The sequence below is a fragment of the Lissotriton vulgaris genome, chromosome 6 (genome assembly GCF_964263255.1).
Source record: "Lissotriton vulgaris chromosome 6, aLisVul1.2, whole genome shotgun sequence".
NCBI lineage: Eukaryota > Metazoa > Chordata > Amphibia > Caudata > Salamandridae > Lissotriton > Lissotriton vulgaris.
Window position 1 is genome coordinate 358541773 of NC_141694.1, and position 21743 is coordinate 358563515.

General features: G+C 46.6%; 1 protein-coding gene across 1 annotated transcript in view; it reads right to left on the minus strand.

The window, feature by feature from the left end:
• DCDC2C (doublecortin domain containing 2C) overlaps positions 1 to 21743 on the minus strand; it is a 903210-nt gene that overhangs the window by 115164 nt on the left and 766303 nt on the right. The window contains 1 exon segment of the mRNA XM_086925637.1: positions 13347 to 13484. Coding sequence (XP_086781763.1) covers positions 13347 to 13484 — 138 coding nt within the window.

Here is a 21743-nt window from a genome sequence, read left to right on the forward strand (position 1 = left end):
CTTGCAGTTACTTTTTTCTTCCTTCCATTTTTCAGAAACCCATTGGGAACGGGGGGTTACAGGACTTCCGCTTACTCAACGTGAGCGGAATGGCAGTCTGTACGGCTTCAGATAGCCAGTTGTTGATTTCTTTATGGTCTATGACTTTGAGCTCATTTAGATTAATGTTAGGTCTTGACTGTGTTAACTGGGAATTAAGATCATCTATGTTCATTTTTTTCAAATTTCTGAACCAAACCTCAGTTCTGTTCAGATCTTTAGTAGTTGGTATCCTGATTTCAAAGTTGAATAGATAATGGTCAGACCAGGGTATGGGCAGTGCAGGCTCACATCTTAGATTGGTAAAATGTGCAAAGATAGGGTCTGATAAGTGACCTGCTACAGGTGTGGGGCCTTTATTTCATAATTGGATATTGAGTGCTTCTAAGTCGGATAGAAGGTTGAGAACCATAGGGCAATTGTGGTCCTCTAAATGCAGGTTAAGATCGCCAAGAATAGAAAACATGGATGCTTCCAGCAGGAGTGGGGTGATAAACTCTAGAAGAGCCGCCACCCATTCCCCTACCGCACCTGGTGGTCGATAGATCAAGATCCCAGTAAACGTAGTTTGAGGTGTGAGGGTTAGTTTAAAAAGTCCAGCTTGACAGTTGTCCATTTTAAGGTCTTCCCATTACATTTAAAAAAAATAATTCCTATGCCTTCCCCACTTTGATTCATTCGATCTTTCCTGACCAAAGTGTAGTTAGGGGGTAAGGCTGTAGTGATGTCCAGGCCCGAACTGGCATTTAGCCATGTTTCTGTTAAAAATAACGCATCTGGCTTATAATCATTTAGTAAGTTAAAAATGTCCTCTTTATGTTTGGGAAGCGATCTACAATTGGTACTAATGAAGTTAAAATGCCTGCCTTCATCTTCAATTTGTCCTAGTCTTAGCATTCTTACACCCTCCATTCTCCCCTGTTATTCCTAACTGTAAATGAGAGAAGGAGAAGTTACACTCAGGGCAGAGGAATGGTGGGTCCTTAAAGAGCAATATCTTACAACGTGAGTGACATTTGGGCCTTCGGCGGAGCAGATCTTTGCACGAGTAGGTGTGTGATTTTATCATTTGGGCAGGGGGGATGGCCCCTGGACCCGGCTGGGCGCGGCCGGGCACAAACTTTTTGCGGACGCTCCTGAGCTGCTTGTTGGTGTAGCTTTCCATTTTCTCTTTATCCCAATCACAGTCAACAGATGCAACTGATGCTGCCTTTTCCATGATGGTTGAATCAGGCATTACTTTGCAAAAATGGAGATCCCTGGCAAAAACAAGTATCAGAAAAAAGTGGTTGGGTTATGGTCTGCACTCACTAAGTAGTGTTCACCAATCACTGTATATGAGTCACAAATGCAAATCTGCAATCCCTTCCCCTGACCACCAATGTTAGAATTGGGGGTCTCTAATTGGCACAGGTAGGAACTTGTGACAAATAGGGACCCTCTCCTTTAGTCAGGAAAAGGGGATTACACTTCTAAAATAACCCCTGCTCACCCCCTTGGTAGCTTGGCACGAGCAGCAAGACTTTATCTCAGAGGCGTTGTAAGTTAACACCTTGGCTGCTAAGCAGATTTCCCTCCTGTGCTGAAATTTTCAGAATGCCCTTTTACATGACAAGCTCAGCTCGTCATGAGCACACGAGAGGTGTACCTCATGACGAGCTGAGCTCGTCATGAGCATCGAAGGGGTTAAGCATTTGTGACCACACACAGTAACCCAGTGACAACACTACAAATGGACACCACACAAGGTTTTTATATAAAAAAAGAGTATATTTTATATAGAGTTACCACAAGACCAATAACGACACAAATAATCCACAGTACTATTAGAATTCAAGAGTCTGGTTGAAAAGGCTTAAATCTAGGTTCTATGCGAGTCGGTCTGGCTACAGCGTTGTTGAAATAACACAGACCTGGGGAACCCTGGGTGGTAGGAAGTTTGTGTGAGCCCAGTGATGCCACGCTTTCCCACACAAAAATGTGTGAAAAAACTGTTTTTGTCAGCTAAAATTGAGGTTTGCAAGGGATTCTGGGTAAGGAAACGTTGGGGGATCCATGCAAGCCATACCTCATTGGAAGCCCCCGGGTGTCTACTTTCCAGAAATGTGTGGGTTTGGTAGGTTTCCCTGGGTGCCAGCAGAGCTATGGTTCACAAACTACAGCTAGGCACTTTGCCAGAAAAGGGTAATTTTTCACTGTGAAATTGTGCCTTTTCCTGTCGCAGGCACTAGGCTGACCCACGCAAGTGTGGTACCAGTTTTTCTCTGAAGACTTCGGGAAACGCGGGGTGGAATGAAATTCGTGGATCCACACAGATTCCATAACTTTCCACCGCAGAAATGTGGGGAAAATGTGTTTTTTTGGTAAATTGTTTAGATTTGCAAGGGATTCTGGGTAACAGAACCTGGTGGGAGGCACTAGGCCGACCCACACAAGTGAGGTACCATTTTTCTCAGATGACTTTGGGGAACGCAGGGTGGGTGGACATTTGTGGATCCACCCACATTCCAGAACTTTCCACCACAAAAATAGGAGAACATGTGTTTTTTTGTCAATTATTTAGGTTTGCAAGGGATTCTGGGTAACGGAATCTGGTGGGAGAAAGTCAAGTCACCCCATTATGGATTCCCCTGGGTGTCTAGTTTTTAAAAATGTATAGGCTTGCAAGGTTCCCTAGGTGCCGGCAGAGCTAGGGTTAATAAACTACAGCTAGGCACTTTGCCAAAAAAGGGTCATTTTTCACTGCAAAATTGAGGTGTAACCACGTTGTGTTTTGCGCCGCTTTTTGTCGCGGGCACTAGGCCGACCCACACAAGTGGGGTACCATTTTTCTCGAAAGACTTTGGGGAACGCAGGGTGTAAGGAAATGTGTGGATAGACGCAGATTCAAGAACTTTCCACCACAGAAATATGGAGAAAATGTGTTTGTTTTGTCAATTTTTTGGTTTGCCAGGGATTCTGGGTAACAAAACCTGTTGGGAGGCAGTCAAGTCACCCCATTCTGGATTCCCCTGGGTGTCTAGCTTTTAAAAATATATAGGTTTGCTTGGTTTCCTAGGTGCCGGCAGAGCTAGGGTTAAAAAACTACAGCTAGGCACTTTGCCAAAAAAGGGTAATTTTTCACTGTGAAAATGAGGTGTGACCACGTTGCATTTTGCGCCATTTCCTGTTGCAGGCACTAGGCCGACCCACACAAGTGGGGTACCATTTTTCTTGGAAGACTTGGGGGAACGCAGGGTAGGAGGAAAATTTGTGGATACACGCAGATTCCACAACTTTCCAACACAGAAATGAGGAGAAAATGTGTTTTTTTAGACAATTTTTTAGGTTTGCAAGGGTTTCTGGGTAACAGAACCTGGTGGGAGGCAGTCAAGTCACCCCATCCTGGATTCCCCTGGGTGTCTAGTTTTCAAAAATGTGTAGGTTGCTAGGTTTCCCTAGGTGCAGGCAGAGCTAAGGTCAATAACCTACAGCTAGGTACATTGCAAAACAAGGGTAAATTTTCACTGCAAAATTGAGGTGGGACCACGTTGCGTTTTGCACCGTTTTCTGTCGCAGGCAGTAGGTCGACCCTCACAAGTGAGGTACCGTTTTTATTGAAAGACTTAGGGTAATTCAGATTTTTAAATCAACTGTTATTACCTATTGAGTTTTCATGCATTTCTCCCTTCCAAATGAAAGAAATTGTGTAAAAACAAAGTCATTTTGAAACATGACCAATATTTCTCATGCTAGTATGAGTATTCCCAATTTTGAAAATGTGCAAATATGTACTGTGTGTAAACTCTATAATTTGTACCCATTTCAGAAATACATAGGTGTATTTCATATCGATTTTTCTATGTATACATTTTCCCAGAATAATTGCTCTAAACTCGGTACATAACAAAATACCATTGCAAGTTGCTACGCAGTTTTTATCGGGTTCTTGGTGAACCTACAAGCCCTATATATCCCCACAACCAGGAAGGTCCAGCGGATGTAACAATATATTGCTTTCAAAAAGCTGCCATAATTACAAAAAGTTACAGGTGAAAACGTTGACACCGAAGGCTGTTTTTTTCAACTCATTTTCAAATTTTTCAATATTTACCTGTTAGTTTCTATAAAGAAACCTTCATGGATTTAGACAAATGAACCCTTTCTGTATTCAGAATTTTGTCTAATTTTCTAAAATGTATAGCTTTCCAGGATCCATTATTGCCTTCATACTCTTTTTTACCATTAACTGGAAAGAGGTTGAAAGCACTAAAAATAGCAAAAATAGGCTATGTCCCAGAAAACTGCTAAAACTGTGTGAAAAATGTTGGCTCTCTGACAAAAGACTGTCATTCCCTAAAAGCTGGGAAAATGGTTATTTCAGCCCCACAAACCCTTTTTTGATAACTTTTGCAGGGAAAAACCCACAGGCTTTCATTTGCAGCCTGTTGTTCCCATTTTTCTGAAATAAACAACCATTTAACTGTATTTTGCTTTATTTCTGGGACCCCTCCAAGGGAATCCACAATACCTGGGTACCTTTAGAATCCCTATGACGTTGGCAGAAAGGGACGCAAAATTGGAGTGGATACCTTATGTGGTCAAAAATTTACAGGGGCCTAAGCGCGCACCACCCCAAATAGCCAAAAAAAGGCTTAGCACAGGAGGGAAAAAGGCCTAGCAGCGAAGGGGTTAATGAACCAAAAATACAAGTTTGAACAGCATTAACACATGGACACAAATAGTACCTTAACTTCAGATAATTTCCCACCACTGAGCCATAATGTGGTACTGTAAACTGGCAGTCAAAGGTTTTGTGCTGCAGGAAGTTGAGCCTTTTTTGTCCCAAGGACAAAATACACATGAAATCTTGTTGCCCTGACCCCAAACAATATGTCCTGGGCATCGGGCTATAGGAATTCATCATCCCTAATTCGCCATTTTTGGTATTTAACACAATTTCATTGATTTGTTTAGCAGTTTGCTGGATTTTTAATTGACATTATTTGGCTTTTATTACGCTTATATTATTGAAGTTTCACATTATATAATGCTATGCCTTTTAAATGCTTTTTGGTGCTGAATGGCCCACATATGTTCTCCATTTTAGATCCCACTCCTTAGGATGACATCTCCTTCTCATGGTGTCCTTTGCCACACTTTTATGTTAAAGCTTAAATGTGCTGTATGTGCATATGTGATAGGCACGGATGCCCTGTGTGCAGTTAGTTCCAGGGTCTTACATGAAAAACATAATGCCACTGTTTTCTTTTTGTTCTGTGCTCGTTAGGATGAGCTCCTCTGCACCTCTGCCACAACTGATAAGAATGGCACTTTATCATACAAACCGCTTCCATGCTAACGCTCTTTGAGAGGAGCATTTCCATGCTGGGGTTATCACAAAACCGTTGAAGACTGACTGAGATGTAGCCCTGCAGACTCCAACCTTTATCCTGCTAAGAAAGATAACCTGTGACCAGCTTCCTGACCCCTAAGACCAAGAAATGGGGGGTTTGGATATCCCAATTGCTCTGGCAGAATAATGCCCCCCCTCTTTCCTCTCTTTAGTATAGTATTAGATTCAGATAGGAGTGGCAAACATTAGCAAGAATGAACATAGTTGAATTGTTCATATTGTTTACCATTCAAACAATGCTTATTACAATAACATGTCTTATCTTTCTAATAATTGCAACAGATGCTTTTTATGTAAGAACTGGATCATTTCAAACAGTGTTTGAAAATGTTTTGTCATATCTTTCTTGTGTTTACCTTGGGCATGCAAGAGTGACAAGTGAAAGAGTTAGATCTGTTTCCACTGATTTCTTGGGAATGAGAGTATCATGTTCGAGGTTGCCAACTACTTCTGTTACCCTGGTTGGGTTAGGGGTTACATGTGGTACTATGAGCTGGCCAAAGCCCACTAACACGGATTGATGGTATATTTGAACTAAGTCTCTATACTATGAAGTTCGTATTGGTCTTATACACAGTACTACTATATTTGTCGGAACTGTATAATACATTTATGACACAATGTCTGTGTTTCAATTTGAGCATGAGCCAGAAATGGTGATACAATCTGTATCTCATTTCCTTAAACTGCAGAAATTCAGACCCTAGCTTGAAATGCTTTCTCCTCTGTAGCAAGCCAAAAGAATTCAAATTTGAACGCCACTCTAAAGGATCTGAATCCATGTGTGCAGATTGTTCATCAGCCTCTCGTGTTCTGTGAATTTGTGTAAACAAGCCAATATTGTAGGTAGACAGGAGGTCATCTTTTGATGTTCAAGGGTTCCAGATAGAGACCAGAGTCTACTTTTATCAGCCGATCATTCCATATTTACACCAAGCCATTCATGCACATGTGTCATGTCTTTACCTTCTAGTCCTTTCAGGACTCCTCTAAAGTGCACAATCTTCATGTTCAATCTATTCTCAAGATCTTCCTGCTTTTCCTGAAGAATTATGTGTTCTTCTAGATAAATAAGTTGTGGAAGGAGCTGCTAATAATCCAGGGTTCTTTCATCAAGCATTTGCTCTAAGCTATGCACCACTGTCATGGCATCTTTTCAAATGTCCTGCAGCTATTGTTTAAGCATCTCTTTTGCACAGCTGCGTTCTACCATAATATGTGAGAAAAGCTACTTCACAGAGCGTCATCACTTTCCATGATGGCCTGTCTACGGCTTATGTGTGGGGGGTTCCTTTTCCTTTCCACTGGGACCTCTGCACTTCACAATGCTAAAGGATGATAGAGTTATATTCCTTCCCTGTGCAAGAAGACTTCTTTTCTGGGGACAAGGTGGGGAAGTGAGGCCACCCTGATCTAAGTACGTACTAGGCTTCAGGGGATGGTGCAACTTCTGACCCCGCCTGCCTCCCCTGCCCCTGGTTGAAGAAACAGCAAAGTCTACTTCCACTACACCTAGTGGCCCATATCTCCAATTTGAGTGTGCACTCTATTCACACTGCTTAGTTCTTACCTTTTCCAATTTCCTGTGCTGTTTAACTTTTTACTGTATGTCTCCTTCTTCCGGGCGCCATCAATTTGTAGGCTTTGTCAAGGCACATGGACCAGCCAGCATGCATCTTTCACTGTGCTTCACATTACCATATTCTCAAATGGCAAAATACGGACCCCATTCCTCTGCTTCCTGACTCAAGGCTTATGCTCTACTTCCTGTCTTCCATGATATGTTGCTCCTTAAAGCATCCATGTGTTCAACTATTGTGGCTGGACACTTCTAGATCTCTCACTAAGAGAGCCCAGTGTCTGTCTCTAAAGTTACCCTTCCTCCGCTGAGGGCAACCTGCTGCCATTCACTGCCGAACCTCTAGAAAAGAGTCTACACAAGCTTGCATCCTATTTATGCCCCAATGTCCTCCTAATAGTGTACCACTCACATATATGGGGAAAAATCTTGATAGGGACCACATGAACCATTGATTCAACCAGGCTGTTTGTCTTGCCACATCCTTCTATTTCAGCACTGTCTTTCCCCTCCACTTAACTCTCATACCATATTGCTGGCGCGTGATATTCACCATCTGAGACTGTCAACATCCACCACAGCCTGTACAGGGTGCTAGGATTTTGGACCTAGAAGTCCCTCTTTCCAGTCTGCAGCTGCTGACAATGCCTTGCTTCTCGCCAGAGCCTCACCACTATCTTACATTTAGCAACCTACAGTATGGGTAGCGCTAATTATGAGGTTTATTGGTGGTGGGAGCTGGAATGAACCCTTAGGACTACATGATTGCTGCCATTTTATACACCCCTCGTTTTGATCATTTTAAATTTAGTTTAGCACTGAAGAAAATTATTGTGAAGAATATATTATATACACTGAACATTTCTCAACTTCTTTATTTCAACATGAATCTTGTGGATCAAGGTTATCAGAATTGAAATCCTTGCGGTAAATCAGAATGAAAAGTTTTCCTAGTTAACGTAATGGAAAGTTTCAATTCTATGAAGGACACGAAGACGAGGATTAGGCTTTTCTCTCTTCACTTTAATGTAATGAATTCACTCCTGCAGTCATTTTAACTTTGTGAAATATTAATAGAAAAAACTACATCTCCCATGAACATCAGGGAGTGACATCATCACATTCCAGCCAATAACGGCATAGTTCATCAAATAACATCCCGTGATGACCATCTATATCTCTCCTTATTCATGCGACAGTCGACAATCTCCATGTTCACTGCTCTTGTTTATTGGAATCATCCCCTGCAACGAAGGGATACCCATTACTTGTCATGGTAATGAAAAAAATTTAACATTATCATAGTGCAATAGATAAAATCTAGAACTACAACACAGAGCAACATAGGTTTCCATTTCATTAATTAGTCCATAACATCAACATTTCCTAACCACAAGGCAAGGGTGAATTATTTGTCTCAAGAATTCCTCTGGTGGGCAAATACACGCATCTGTGTCCTTAATTGAATTGAAACTTTCCTTTATGTTAGCTAGGGAATTTTTCATTATATGGCAGGACCCGGAGACGAGGATTAGGCTAGTTCAAAGCTTATCCACTACCACGCTTGCCAGAGAGGGAACTGGTCTGAAATAAAAGGTCTTGAAGGTGGAGTCATTTGACCAGTCTGCTGCATTAATGATATCCTCAAGGGGAGCTACTAGACAGAATGCTTTTGAAGCCATGCCCCCCCTGACTGAGTGGGCTCCGTAATGGGACATATCAATCCCTGCTTCTTGCATGATCCACCTGACCCATCTGGCAATCGTAGGAGATGAAACTACTTTGTGGGGTTTGGTGAATGCAATTAGCATGTGCTTCTCCCCATAAGGGCTGAGTTCTTCAGTCATAATCTCATAAGCTTTAATAGCGTGAACCACATATTACTTAGAATTTGCTTGTAATGCTGGATAAGAAACAGATCTAGAATTAGTTTTTGTTCTGCATGAAATATGAAACAAAACCTGTTCTATCCAATGCCCGGTCATTCGAAACTCTGCGAAATGATAATAGATATAAAAGCATTACCAATTTTGCCAACAGTTGTTTCCTGGTCAGATATTTATTCTGAGGCCACGATTGAAACAAGAATAGAACTTTGTTGAAGGCGCAAATGGGTGTGTACTTGGGTTCAGGAGGAATTGAGAGTCTAATTCCTCTTAACAGTTTTCTGACCAATGGGTGTTCCCCTAATGGATGGCCATCCACATGCAAATATCCTGCTGAAATCGCTGATCTGTAAGTATTGAGTGATCGATAAAGGAAACCTTGGGAATCCAGATTTGGAAGGAAGTTTACGACATGGACAACGTCTGCCCCCAAGTGATCAGTTTGATGTTGATTACACCAACATAACCATCGCGCCCAAGCAGAATTGTACTGTCTACTTGTATTATTCGCCCAGGTTTTAGCGAGTAATGAGGAAGCTTCTGACGGAAGGCCTGGAACTTGACAACGTCACCTGTAACCCTCCAGCCCATGAAACGAAGAGACTCGGCCAGGACCAGCGGGTGAGGATTGTCTTGAGGGTCCCAGAGGAGATCGGGAATGTGGGGTAGAGGGATTGGAGATTCCCAGGAAAGTTCCATCATCACAGATCTCCAGATTGGTGTTATCATCACCACCTCAGGCTTCTGTCTGTGCACTTGCACCGTGATCCTGGTTATCATAGTGAAGGGGGGAAAGGCATACGGTTGTTCCATGCTCATATCCTGTAGGAAGACATCCAATGTTGTTGCCCGTGGATCCGGTCTCCAACTGCATTGGCTTACGAGTTGGAAGTCCAGTCGAGACGCAAATAGATCCATGGAGAAAGTACCCCACCTGTTTTAAATTTGCCGAAAAATCTGTGGATTCAGTTTCCACAGGCTGACATCTCTCCAATGACGAGAGTGCCAAATGGCCACTTAATTGGAGCTCCCTGGGAGATGCTCTGCCAACAAGGATATCTGGTTGACCAGACAATATTCCCAAAGGGTTTGGGCCCGATCCAATAGTGTCTGTGACTTCGTCCCTCCCAGGTGATTAACGGAGCAAACTGCTGCCACAACGACCACGTATTTCACCTTCTGTTTGATTCAACAACAGATCAAATGGATCTCACCATCAACCCCAAACAGCTGATATGTAGAGAACACTCAACGGAGGACCATTTTCCGCCTCTGGAGAACTCACCACACCGCGCGCCCCATCCGGAACCGTTGATGTGTGACTCTATTATGAGATTGGGTTGAGAGACAAAGATTGCTCTGCCATTCCAGGCTTCTATGTGGGTTAACCACAAACCCATCTCTTCTTTGGCCTCAGATAATAGAGGAACCATCTGTGAGTAGGACAGACCCTTTCGAAGATGTTCGAGTTTTAGATGTAGAAGGTCCTGTAATGGAGAGGACGCAGAAAGATCGCCTGGATAGAGGACTTGGCCATCGTTCTTCGTAATTTGTGTCGAATTTTGGATAGTTTCCTCGCTGGTAGGCTGAGAGTTGCTTCTGTTGCGTTCACTAAAAAGCCCAGGAACTCCATTGACTGGGATGGGACCAGAGCTGATTTGCTCTTGTTTATCACAAAGCCTAAAGACTCCAGTAAGTCGATTGCCGTCTGTAAATGTTTGGACAGTCAAATCACGCAATGATCCATAAGGAGGATATCTTCGAGATAGACAATAAGCCTCATCCCCTGAGCCCGAAGATGTTCGACATTGCTTCATCAGCTTGGTGAAGCACCAAGGGGCCAAGGAAAGGCCCAATGGAAGGGCAGTGAATTCGAAATTTGGGACTCCCAGTAAAATGGAAGGAATAATCTGTGCGGGGGAAATATGGGTACCTCCAAATAGGTGTCCTTCAGATCTAGACGAACCATCCAATCTGAAATTTGGAGCAGGTCCTGTAGGAGGTGTATACCCTCCATCTTGAAATTCTGGTAGAGTAACCAAGAATTGAACTCTTTGAGATTGATAACCGTTCTCTGTCACTAGGAAAATGTTGCTGATGAAACCGTGTGGGTGGAGGACCGAACGAGTTATTGCCCGTTTCTGTAAAAGGTTGCCAACTTCCTGGGTCACCAGTGTTCTCTGTTCGGGAGGAAAAAACAACGGGGTGGGTGGGCGGGTATGGGACGGTGTCTCATAAAACTCTAAGTGGAAACCTCCCACCGTCTGTATCACTCATGCATCTGAGGATAGATTCCTCCAGTTCGATTGAAAAAGGGCCAACCGCCCCCCAATGGAAATCCCCATAGAATCCTGAACTCTCACCTTGTGTATTATTGAAGTTGCCTCTCTGGCCGCCTCTGCCTCCACGACAACAGGGGTAGGCCTTTGATGTAAGTTTCCCAATTTCCCGGGATCTTGCCATTGGCCACGTCTGCAGTCTCCACCATTGGAGGCTGTTTGGAATGGGCGGCCAGACGGCTGACGCAAAAACACGGGGAGTAAAAATTCTCTTAATTGAGGATTGCGCCTTGTCTAAGGAATTATTGACAAATTTGCCAAGTTCCATTCATGTAGAGACCCCGAACAAATTCCCCTGGGCTATCGTCCCTGCCTCCCTGTGGAGATTCATCCTAGTTTGGGGTCAATTTTAAAAAGGCGTGACCTGCGCCTCTCAGTGGAAATCACGCAATTTGCATTTCCCATAAATATTATTGCAGTTGGGCCCAATTGGAACGAATATGAGGGAGCCAGAGGCTTTGTTGTTGTCCGACATATCTATTATTTTGGCTATGGGTCCAGTGACATCCAGGAGTTTATCCTGGCATGAGCGCCAGTAACAATTGATCCCTTTTTTAGGGTCCTGTACAAATTTCACAAAAAAGATGGCCATTTTGGGGTCTATCTTTGGGGTCGTGGCTAGCTTTCCATCCAGGGAAGGACGAGGACATTCTGCCTTAAGGCAGCTCCTTACCTCTTTATCCAAAGGTTTCCGAAACTGGCTGGCTATGTAAGCCGCTACCTTAGGGGCCGGACACCATTCTGCTGATTTAGGAGGTCATCAGAGTTCAGTAAATTCTCGTGGGTGGGTAGATCGGTGTCCGTTAGGAGGTCTGACCATCCCAGGGAACTAGGCATCGGGCGCCACGGTCGAGAACCATCCCCTTCCCCATCAGAATTGTTGGGAGAAAGAATCATGTCCATCCCCTAAATCTGTCTGTGGTGGAGAAGGTGGACTTTTGTCTGAGGGACCTGGTGTCAGAGTGTCTAGAATGGGTTGGGCATTTAGAAAAGCCCTTTTGAGGCTTGCAAAGACGTCCAAATCAACCCCAGGGTCAACAGTGTGTTTACGCTGTTCCACACTCTGAGAGGCAACGCAAGGTGGGTTAACAGCCGGTGTAGGAGGTAGCGGAGCCAGTGGTCAGCTAATACTGTGCTTGGAGCGCCGCCAGTCTCTTCTCCAATGGGGCAACCACCTGCGTCACCACCCGTAGACTGGATGCGTCCATGACCGCCCAAAACAGGTCATCAATAGGAAGGTATGTAACCTCTTCCTCTTCTACATAGTCCCCAACCTCCTCATACTCCATGAGGGTTAAATGAGGTAAGGGAAACATTTCCCACTGGAAATTAAGGGCTTCACAGTCGCAAGTACAGTTGATGCACGTAGTGCACTTATAATAGGGAATGCCCCCCCTTAATGTATTGTGCGGCTCGCACTATTGCAAAGACACACAAATGTAATTGACAGAAGGATTCCCAGTCAATTACAACTCACGTGTATCACTTTCATTCCGTTAGACACGTGCGCGCTCCTCAACACTCCCGCATTGTCAATTACCGCCGGAATACTGCCTCAGCTTCAAAGCTTACATGTTCCGACCGCCGCTGAGAAGAGAGAGAGACGCCCTGCACCCGTAACCAAAGCACAGACCCTTGCCGGTCGGTAGACCGCACTGCGCATGATCCTCATAAGTACAGCTGCGTAGGAGTCAGGACTCCTGAGGTTCTTGTAATTACAACTGTAAAATAAGCAAAGACAGTGCTGGGAGCAGTCGCAAAGCAAGATGACCCACAGAGCTCACAATAACATTTAGAAAAATAAACAACAGAGCACTTATCTGATTGCTGCTGGCAGAGAGGGATATAGATGGTCTCCACTGGATGTTATTTGATGCACTATACCATTATTGGCTGGAATGTGATGATATCACTCCCTGATGTTCATGGGAGATTTCGTTTTTTATGTTAATATTTCACAAAGTTAAAATGGCTTCTGGAGTGAATTAATTACATTAAAGTGAAGAGAGAAAAGCCTAATCCTCACCTCCGGGTCCTGCCATTGAATTGAAATGCTGTTTTTCTTTAAATTAGTCAACTTAATAACATTAGTAGGCATTAAATCTCACCTGGTTTAGGCATGATAGGTGGAAGTTCTTTGGAATGTTCCAAACATTTGGAGTTGATATGAAAAGCGTATTTCTCCTCTTTAGATGTAAAAGAAGGTTCTTGGTATAATTGTTTGAAATATATATCACGTTGACCATCTTCATGTTGACGGTTGCTAAACTTATCCAACTAAATAAAGAAAGGATAACGTACAAAGATATATATAATTCTTCCATAAATCTGAAATTGTATACTGTATTATCATATGCATCTGCAATATAACTAAAAAGCGTTTCAAAGGGTATAATTGACTTAATTGCTTGCTTAAACGTAACAAAAATGTCATATAAAAAAATAAAGAATTTTGAGAGTGCAAAAGAGGTGATTACAGGTCATAATCCAACACCAGTCACTTGAGGATACCTAAGCTCAGTTGTAAGCCAATGATATTGCGAACACTTCTTTTGACTTTAGAAGCACAATGTCTATGGGTTTTATTTGATGCATTGTTGGAGGGGTGAAGGTCCCGCTCAGGCAACAACTACAATCCCCTTAGGGTGTACCACAAAACAAAAATCACTAAATTAATCTATGCTTAATCCTCTGGAAACTGGAACGAAGCAGTCAGGCTTAACTCAGAGGAAATGTGAAAGTATTTATGCAGCACACAAACAGTAATAAAGTAAAAAAACAACGCAAGAAAAATCCCAAACCAATGTAGGAAAATGGAGTACATTTTTTTGAAAATTCTTTTTATTAAGTAATAAAACAAGCACAGTCAGTACGTTACATTCAGCTTGGGTCCGTTACAGCACCAGGAATACATCCGAAATTTATACAGTTTTCACATTAATAGCAACAGGAAATACCCTTTAGTCCGTGTCTTTCAAGCCGGACCGTGGTACATGAGGAGGCTCACATATGTCGCCCCTAAAAGCATTCCAGCTTGACCATACCTCTCCCCGTTTGTGAGGGCATCTTCTCGCTGTAAATACAGTCTTTTCTTGCAGCATGCACCAATCCATGTCGCTTTGCCAGTCTGTTAGTTTTGGTGTATTAGGGGCTCCCCACTGTCTAGCAATGTTTCTCTTCGCCACCATCTGCCCAAGTATCACCCAGATTCTCCCCTTTGGAGGAAGGTCAGTGGGCTCCCAAATGTTCAGAAGACATCTCTTAGCCTCTAAACGGATCTCTACCTCCCATACCTCCTGCATACATTGCACCACTTGTCTCCAGTATCTTTGCACCTTCGGACAGTCCCACAGTATATGGAAGAAGGTGCCTGTCCCCCCACATCCCCTTCTGCAGAGCCCGTCTCCTCCCTTCCCCATAGCTAGCAGCCTAGTACAGGATATATCCACTCTATTCAAAATTTTCAGTTGGTTTAATTGCAAACGGGCCGAAATCGCCACTTCCCTAGCTAGGCAAGAGCACACATCCATTCTTCCTTGTCTATCTCTAGCCCGTCAGCGACCCAATTCTCTTTTAGGGGAAGGAGCGTGTCGGGGGGTTTCTGATTAGCTTTTTGTAAGTGATAGAGACCGCGTGGTCTGGAATGTGTCCATCGAGTAATCTGTCTGCGGGGAGGCCTGAGGCAGTGTAATGTCTGGTGGAATGTAGGCCTGCAAGGAATGTCACACTTGCAAGTATCTAAAGTGTTCGGTCTGGGCTAGGTCGTATGTGTCCTGTAGGTGGGCAAACGTGTGGATTCCTTTAGGGCCTCTAATTTGTGAGACCCCAATCAGGTCCCAGTTACGGAACCCCTTTGTGCGTCCCAAGTTGCCTAGTTTTTCAGAGGCCCACAGTGGAGTTGACATAGTAAGGACACCCGACCACCCTAGTTTCCGTTGAGCAGTATGCCATATCTGTACTGAGTGTTTAGTCGGTCCCGGGAGTTGGTGTTTACCCGGTTTGGAGTAGAGTGCGATCTCATAATTCCCCCCAGGAAGGAGCCATCTGTCCATCCCATACCCGGGGTCGTTCCCGCCACTGTAAGTACAGTGGTTGATCGATGAGAGGTGGGCGGCCCTATTATATTTGCGGATGTCGGGGAGGGCGATCCCACCGTCGTACCATCCCAGTGTGAGTTTGCGCAGCGCGATTCTAGGCTTCCCTGCCCATAGGAGGTCCCGCTGCGCCGCTTCAACTGCTGCGAAATACATATTGGGCACAATGTCTGGATAGTTCTGTAAAGCGTAGAGAAATCTAGGCAGTGCCATCATTTTAAAGAGGGCTGCTCTGCCCAGCAACGACAACGGGAGTTGCCGCCAGGATTTAAAGTCACGTTGGAGCCGTTTCAGAGGTGGCAGTAGATTCTGTTCGTACAGTAGAGTCTTGTCCGTGGAGACGAAGACTCCTAGATATTTGAAGCCGTCCTCCACCCTTGTTAAGGGACAATCAGCGGGGAGTCTCGGGGGGGGTCCCCGTGAAGTACGTAAAGGAGGGATTTGCTCCATTTGATCCGGAAACCAGAGTTTCGTCCGAAGCTCGTGAAGATATCAAGTGCCGCCACAATAGATCTGCACGGCCTGGAGAGGTACAGAAGGATATCGTCGGCGAACAAGGAGATCTTGTCCTCCCATCCCTCCGTTCACGCTATCCCTTTGAGGTAGACGTCCTGCCTTATCCAGGCCGCGAGCGGCTCGAGGGAAAGCGCGAATAGGAGGGGAGAGAGAGGGCAGCCCTGTCTGGTCCCTCTCTCAAGGGTGAAGATTTCGGACGCCTTACCATTGACCACCACCTGGGCCAGCGGTTCAGTGTAAAGGAGACGGATCCAGGATATAAAATGCGGCCCAAAGCCCAGCTTACGAAGGACAGCAATCATGTAAGGCCACTCTAGGGTGTCAAATGCCATAGTGGCATCAATAGAGACCACCACTGCATCTTCTTGCAAACTTTGTCGTTGCCCGAGTACCCCATTGAGGCGTTGAATGTTTAGTGCGGTGTTGCGGCCGGGCATGAACCCTGATTGATGCGGATGGACCAGGGCAGACAGGACCGGATGAAGTCGATTGGCCAGCGTTTTGGCCCAAATTTTTGGCTCCGCGTTGAGCAGCGAGATTGGCCTATATGAAGCACAGGATTCTCTGGGTTTCCCCTCCTTAGGTATTGCCACTATAGTTGCTAGTCGTTGGTCTCGTGGCAGCAGTCCCCCTCTCTACTCTCTTCAAACATGTGTTTCAGGTGGTTGCTGAGGGCATCTGGCTTTAGCTTGTAGAGCTCTATTGGGAGGCCATTGGGTCCCAGGGCTTTCCCCGGGCAGAGGTCGGCAATAGCGCGTTGAAGCTCAGCGACCTCGAGTGGGCTCTCAAGGGTTTCTCGGTCTTCCTCCGACAGACAAGGCAGTCGGATATCCGTAAGGAGGGCTACCGAGTCCTCCTCCGGGCAGTCGGACTCCCGACTGTAGACTTGTTTATAGTGGCGTGCAAATTTGGCCACTATCTCCCGGGGTTCTGTTACAACAGTCCCTGAGGCCGTTAGTATCTCCGGCACTACTTTACTGGCCTGTTGTTTTTTATTGAGCCATGCAATAAGTTTCCCAGCTTTGACGCCCTGGTCATATAGCCTCCCCATCTTGTGCATGGCTACCGTCTTAGCGTCCTGTGTAACTAGGTCCTTATTTTCCATTGCTTTTAGCTGCAGTCGATGTTGTACGTCAGTCGCCCCAGTTCCACTCGCTTCCCTCTCTAACACCGCCAGATCTGTTTACAATGCGGCAACCTGCTTTTCATTATCTTTCCGTCTACCTGCGATGGCCGACAACGCCTCCCCCCTGATCACGGTTTTAAAGGCCTTCCACAGGGTGACTGGGGAGTCCACCGAACCCACGTTATCGTCGAAGTATTGGGTGATGGACTTAGATAGCTTCCTACTAGTCTCCTCATTCTTCAAGTGCCAAGCGCTTATTGGTGCGATACAACCCTCACGTCGAGTCCCGAACGTTATGTGGGTACTGACCGGCGAGTGGTCAGATATGCCACGGGTGAGGTGTGTGGCTTCTCGTATCCTTGTGTCATGGTGCAGTATAGTGAGGATATAGTCAAGGCGGGAGAACGAGCGGTTTGGCCCGGAAAAAAGGTGAAGTGAGTATCCGTTGGGTGCAGTAGTCTCCAAACGTCCATGAGCCCGAAGGCGTCCAGGAAGTCCGCCAGCCACCTCTGCCCCTGTGGTATGTCACTTAGGGGGTGTCTGTCTAGGGTCCCTGACACTACGACGTTATAATCTCCTCCCATCACCAACTGACCATCAGGGAGGGAGAGAAGCAGTGTGCCCAAATCTGTGTATGCTTGAGTCTGGAGGCCAGGTGGGATGTATACAGAGAGTAGGTTGAGGTGGTAGCCTTCCCATCTGCCGGACACCACTGCAAAGCGGCCCTGAGGGTCTTACTCTGTGTGATCTATATGGAGGGGCAGTGGGCGATGCAGTAGGACCCCTACACCCCTGGAGCCTGAAGTGAAGCCAGAGTGGACTGCAAGGGTGTACCCCCACCTGTTGAGAGCCTGACATGTGTTCCCCATGAGGTTTGTTTCCTGCAGCAGGACTGCGTCCGGCTGGTGCCTTTTAATGAATCTCAGGTCTATGGTGCGTTTGAGCCTGTCTCCGAGCCCGTTGACGTTCCAGCTCAGAACTGTGATGCTCTTTTCCCATCTACTAGCCATAACCGTTGCTGTGTGACATGACTAATTCCTGAATTCTGGCGCCCGGACCGATTCCGACAGTGCTAACTACACATGACTGTAAAACTTCCCCCCCCCTCCCAGCTACCTCCCCAACTTTCATAGTCAACACAATCATTGATCAGTACAGCATTTGTGGAACCCATCATCACCAAACTGTTCCCGACCCCCCCAGCCCTCCCCACCCACATCCCCAACACCCAGAGTACATTCCCCCCTCCCTGCCGCCCTGCTCTGTGGGTTCAGAACTACCCACATCCCCAATAAGCAGAGTGCCTTTCGGCCCGGAGACACACCCCAAAAAGGAACCTACAACGATGAAGAATCCACCTCCCCCTTAGATGGACCTGTCATGGGAAGCGTGGACTGGTCCGTCCCCACCTGCCGCCCGCGCCCCCCCGCCTCTAAGTGAGGCAGTACATAAGTCCTGCAACTCAGAATTCCAGTAACCATAGTTGGTTACGATGTCCTAAGAGCAGCTAACCCCCAAGGTAGAATCTAAGAGTTAAAGGCAAAAGAACAATATATTGAAGGGACACTTATCAGGTCTGTGAGTTTCGTGAAGGCCGTCTTCTGGAGTCCCTCTATTGTGTCATTCAGCTCGGACTTGCGGAGCGGAATCTCCAGGAGCATTGACTTTGACCATCACGATCAGATCTCCCAGCCGCGGAGCCCGGAGATGCGGTCTGAGTGTCTCTCCAGGTCTGGGCTTCTGCACCCTCGCCCGTCACTGCCACCTCCTTGTCCATCCATTCCTGCACCTCCGACGGCGACGTGAAGAAAAAGGACTTTCCTCCCAGGAGAATCTTGAGTTTAGCGGGGAAGAACATCATGTACTCAATCTCATTAGCCTTCGTCTTTTCCGACATTTTATTGAGATCAGCCCGGAGGAGATTCACCTCTATGGCCATCTTGTAATTTTTAGTTTTAAGGGTGGTGCCCAGTGCCTGAATGGCCGTCATGATGCCGGCCAGGGATGGCTCCTTCGGACTTTGCTGGCCGCTCGCAGGTGCCTCCGTCCGCGGCGCACCCCTCTGTACCATGTATTTGTCAAGATTGTTTGATTATGCGGCCTGACCTTGCTTAGGCCTCATGGTGAAGCCGGCTTCGGGGGGCAGATCCGTGGGCTTGGACGGCACTCACAACGGGTCGCCGGCGCGCAGCGCTGTTGCTGGCAAAAGGGGAGCACAGTTCGCTCTCTCCACGAGTTTCCAGCCTACCACCTGGGCCAATGTTCAGGAGGGATCGCCGGGGTAGAAGGATAGGTCCGTGATCTGGGGAAGCGCCCCCGAGTCCAGGCAGCACGAGGCGATCGACATGGGCCCCGGGGCAACACCACCCCGCCACACGTGTCTTCAGCAGTCCACTGGCATAGGCAAAACCACCCCTGTCACGGCCGTGGCAACACGATTGTCAGGCCGGGGCTCCGCAGGGTCCCAGCACTCCCAAGTCAGCTCGCAACTGCCACAGTCTCTCTGGTGCCGCACCAGGCCTCTGCCACCTCCTCAGGCCCACTCGCCGCGGTAGTAGGTCCGCCGGCACTTCCCCGGGGGCCCGCGGCCCAAGGTATCCCCGCCCTGTAGGGCGCCATGTGGAGGATGTCGGGCGCGCCCCGGTGGGCTAGGGTCGCAGCTCCCTGCACGCCGCCTCCGCTCGCCGCCAAAGTGTCAAGCCAGGGGTCTTACCGGCTCCAGGTCTAGGGTCCGCGGCCCATGCAGTCCTCCCTCAGCGCATTACATGAAGCAGAGGCCAGGCGCCCGTCGCAGGGCAAAGTTCTTCCCGCCCGAGCCTAGACCTCAAGCCGGGGTCTCCCGTTACGCGGCACGTCGGCCGCGAGACATGCACGCTCCGGTGCCTCTCCCGGCCCGTTCTGGCGAGGGCCGTATCTCGGTGCCGGCAGGACGTGGAAGGGCCGGAGGCAGACCGCTGTTTGCGGCGTGGTCAGGGGAACTCGTGGGCACTGGTTTTCCGTGCGAAGCAGCAGATTATGTGCGGCTGGATCAGGGCTAAGGGCTAGGGTCAGCGGAGCTCCGGGATCAGGCGGCCATTACAGTCGGCGCCAAGCCACGCCCACCAATGGAGTCAATTTTAATCATAAATAATGTGATACCAGAACAACAAACATAAAAATCAGTAAAACTGGATTTTAATTTTATTTTGAAAGTTTTGTATAGCGCGAACAAGACCCTTGCGGGTATCAGAGCGCTTTACAGGGCAAATACAGGCGATTAAAAGAAACATAAAAATACGATGAATTAAGGGAATACATTCCCAGTAAATGTATGCGACTAGCAAATCTCAACATGAGTATATAAACAAGATCAGGTGAATTTTAAAGTTCTTAGTTAATATAGAACCTGAAAGGCCAGAGCGCCACACGTTGTGATATAGTCGCGCGGGTTGAATGCAGGTGCCAAGTTAGCCCTGCTGAAGACCTACTTTTGGAGTCTAGCATGAAAGAAGTTCTGTGCATCATGGAGGAGGCCGCAAGGAGCAGATGCCTACAGCAGGCCAGGCATTGTGGGCTGTTGTTGCTGTAGCATGAAGAGCTGGTTGGACATCGCAGATCTTGCGGCGGTTGCTTTGCATTGGCAGTCACTGCAGGCTGTTACTGCTGTAGCCCGAAGTGCGGCATCCATGTTGCAGGTCTTCGCTGACGGACGCTGTAGCATGAAAAGAAAGTCTTACAGGGCCTTCGTGTTGGTGGTCGTCACAAGTCCATTAACACAGTCTTTGTATTAATGGATTTGTTTGCAGCCACATGGAGCTCAGAATTCAGGATTTAATCTTTTCTTGCAGAGGAGTACACTCTGATGCCAGCCAAAAGTCTAGGGAGGCACATCTTGGGTTCAGAGACCAACTCCAGCAGAGGCCAGCAGGGCTCAGTTTGGTCCAGTTGCAGCAGTCAATCGGGGCAGTTCAGCCCAAACTGCCAAGCCAGGTGCTCCCTCAACCGGAGCACAAGCAATCCAGGACTAGTTTTGCCGTAGTTACGGCATCATCAGCAAAGTACAGCTTGGTTCTTCTGACAGTGTGCACAACACCAATGTTCGGGCATACCAGACCCACTAAGGGTAGGGTGACCAGACGTCCCGGAATTGCCCGGATGGTCCCGTTTTTTATCTACTGTCCCGGCAGATTTCAGGAAATATAGCTTCTGTCCTGGTTTTTATAGAGGGGGACTAAAAACTGTGGGAGGTGCTTTTTATAATTTACAAAGCAGGGATAGCTAGCAGTTGTTTCAAGAAAGCAATTTAATTTTAACAGGCAAGCTACTGGGTTTAAAAATTGCATGTTATGTATGTTTTAACTGGCTGTTCTGTAATCTCTGCTGAGGAGTGCTGTCATTCTGTGCGCATCGCTTGAAGTAAAACTGTAGTCCTTCTATTTTTGTGAAATGTCCCATTTTTGGCTTTAAAATTCTGGTCACCCTAACTTAGGGCGATACCTTAAAGTATACAAAAGTGATGGGTGGAATGCCTGAATTAATCTCAACCACTGGTAAATACTTGGGCAGCATAGCAATCCATCATTATTTTGCACATCATGGCACCATGTCGCCTCAGTTCATTCACGTTGGACCCGGAAAATATATAGCACTCAAGATGAAAGGACTAAGTCCCGGCAGACAGAGTAGCCAAATATGTGGCCAATAATACCCACACGTCAATGGACAAGGAGTTGAAGGGTGCCCTCAGGCCGGAATGTCCTAGGCTGTGTTTGGATGGCATAGTGGCCCTG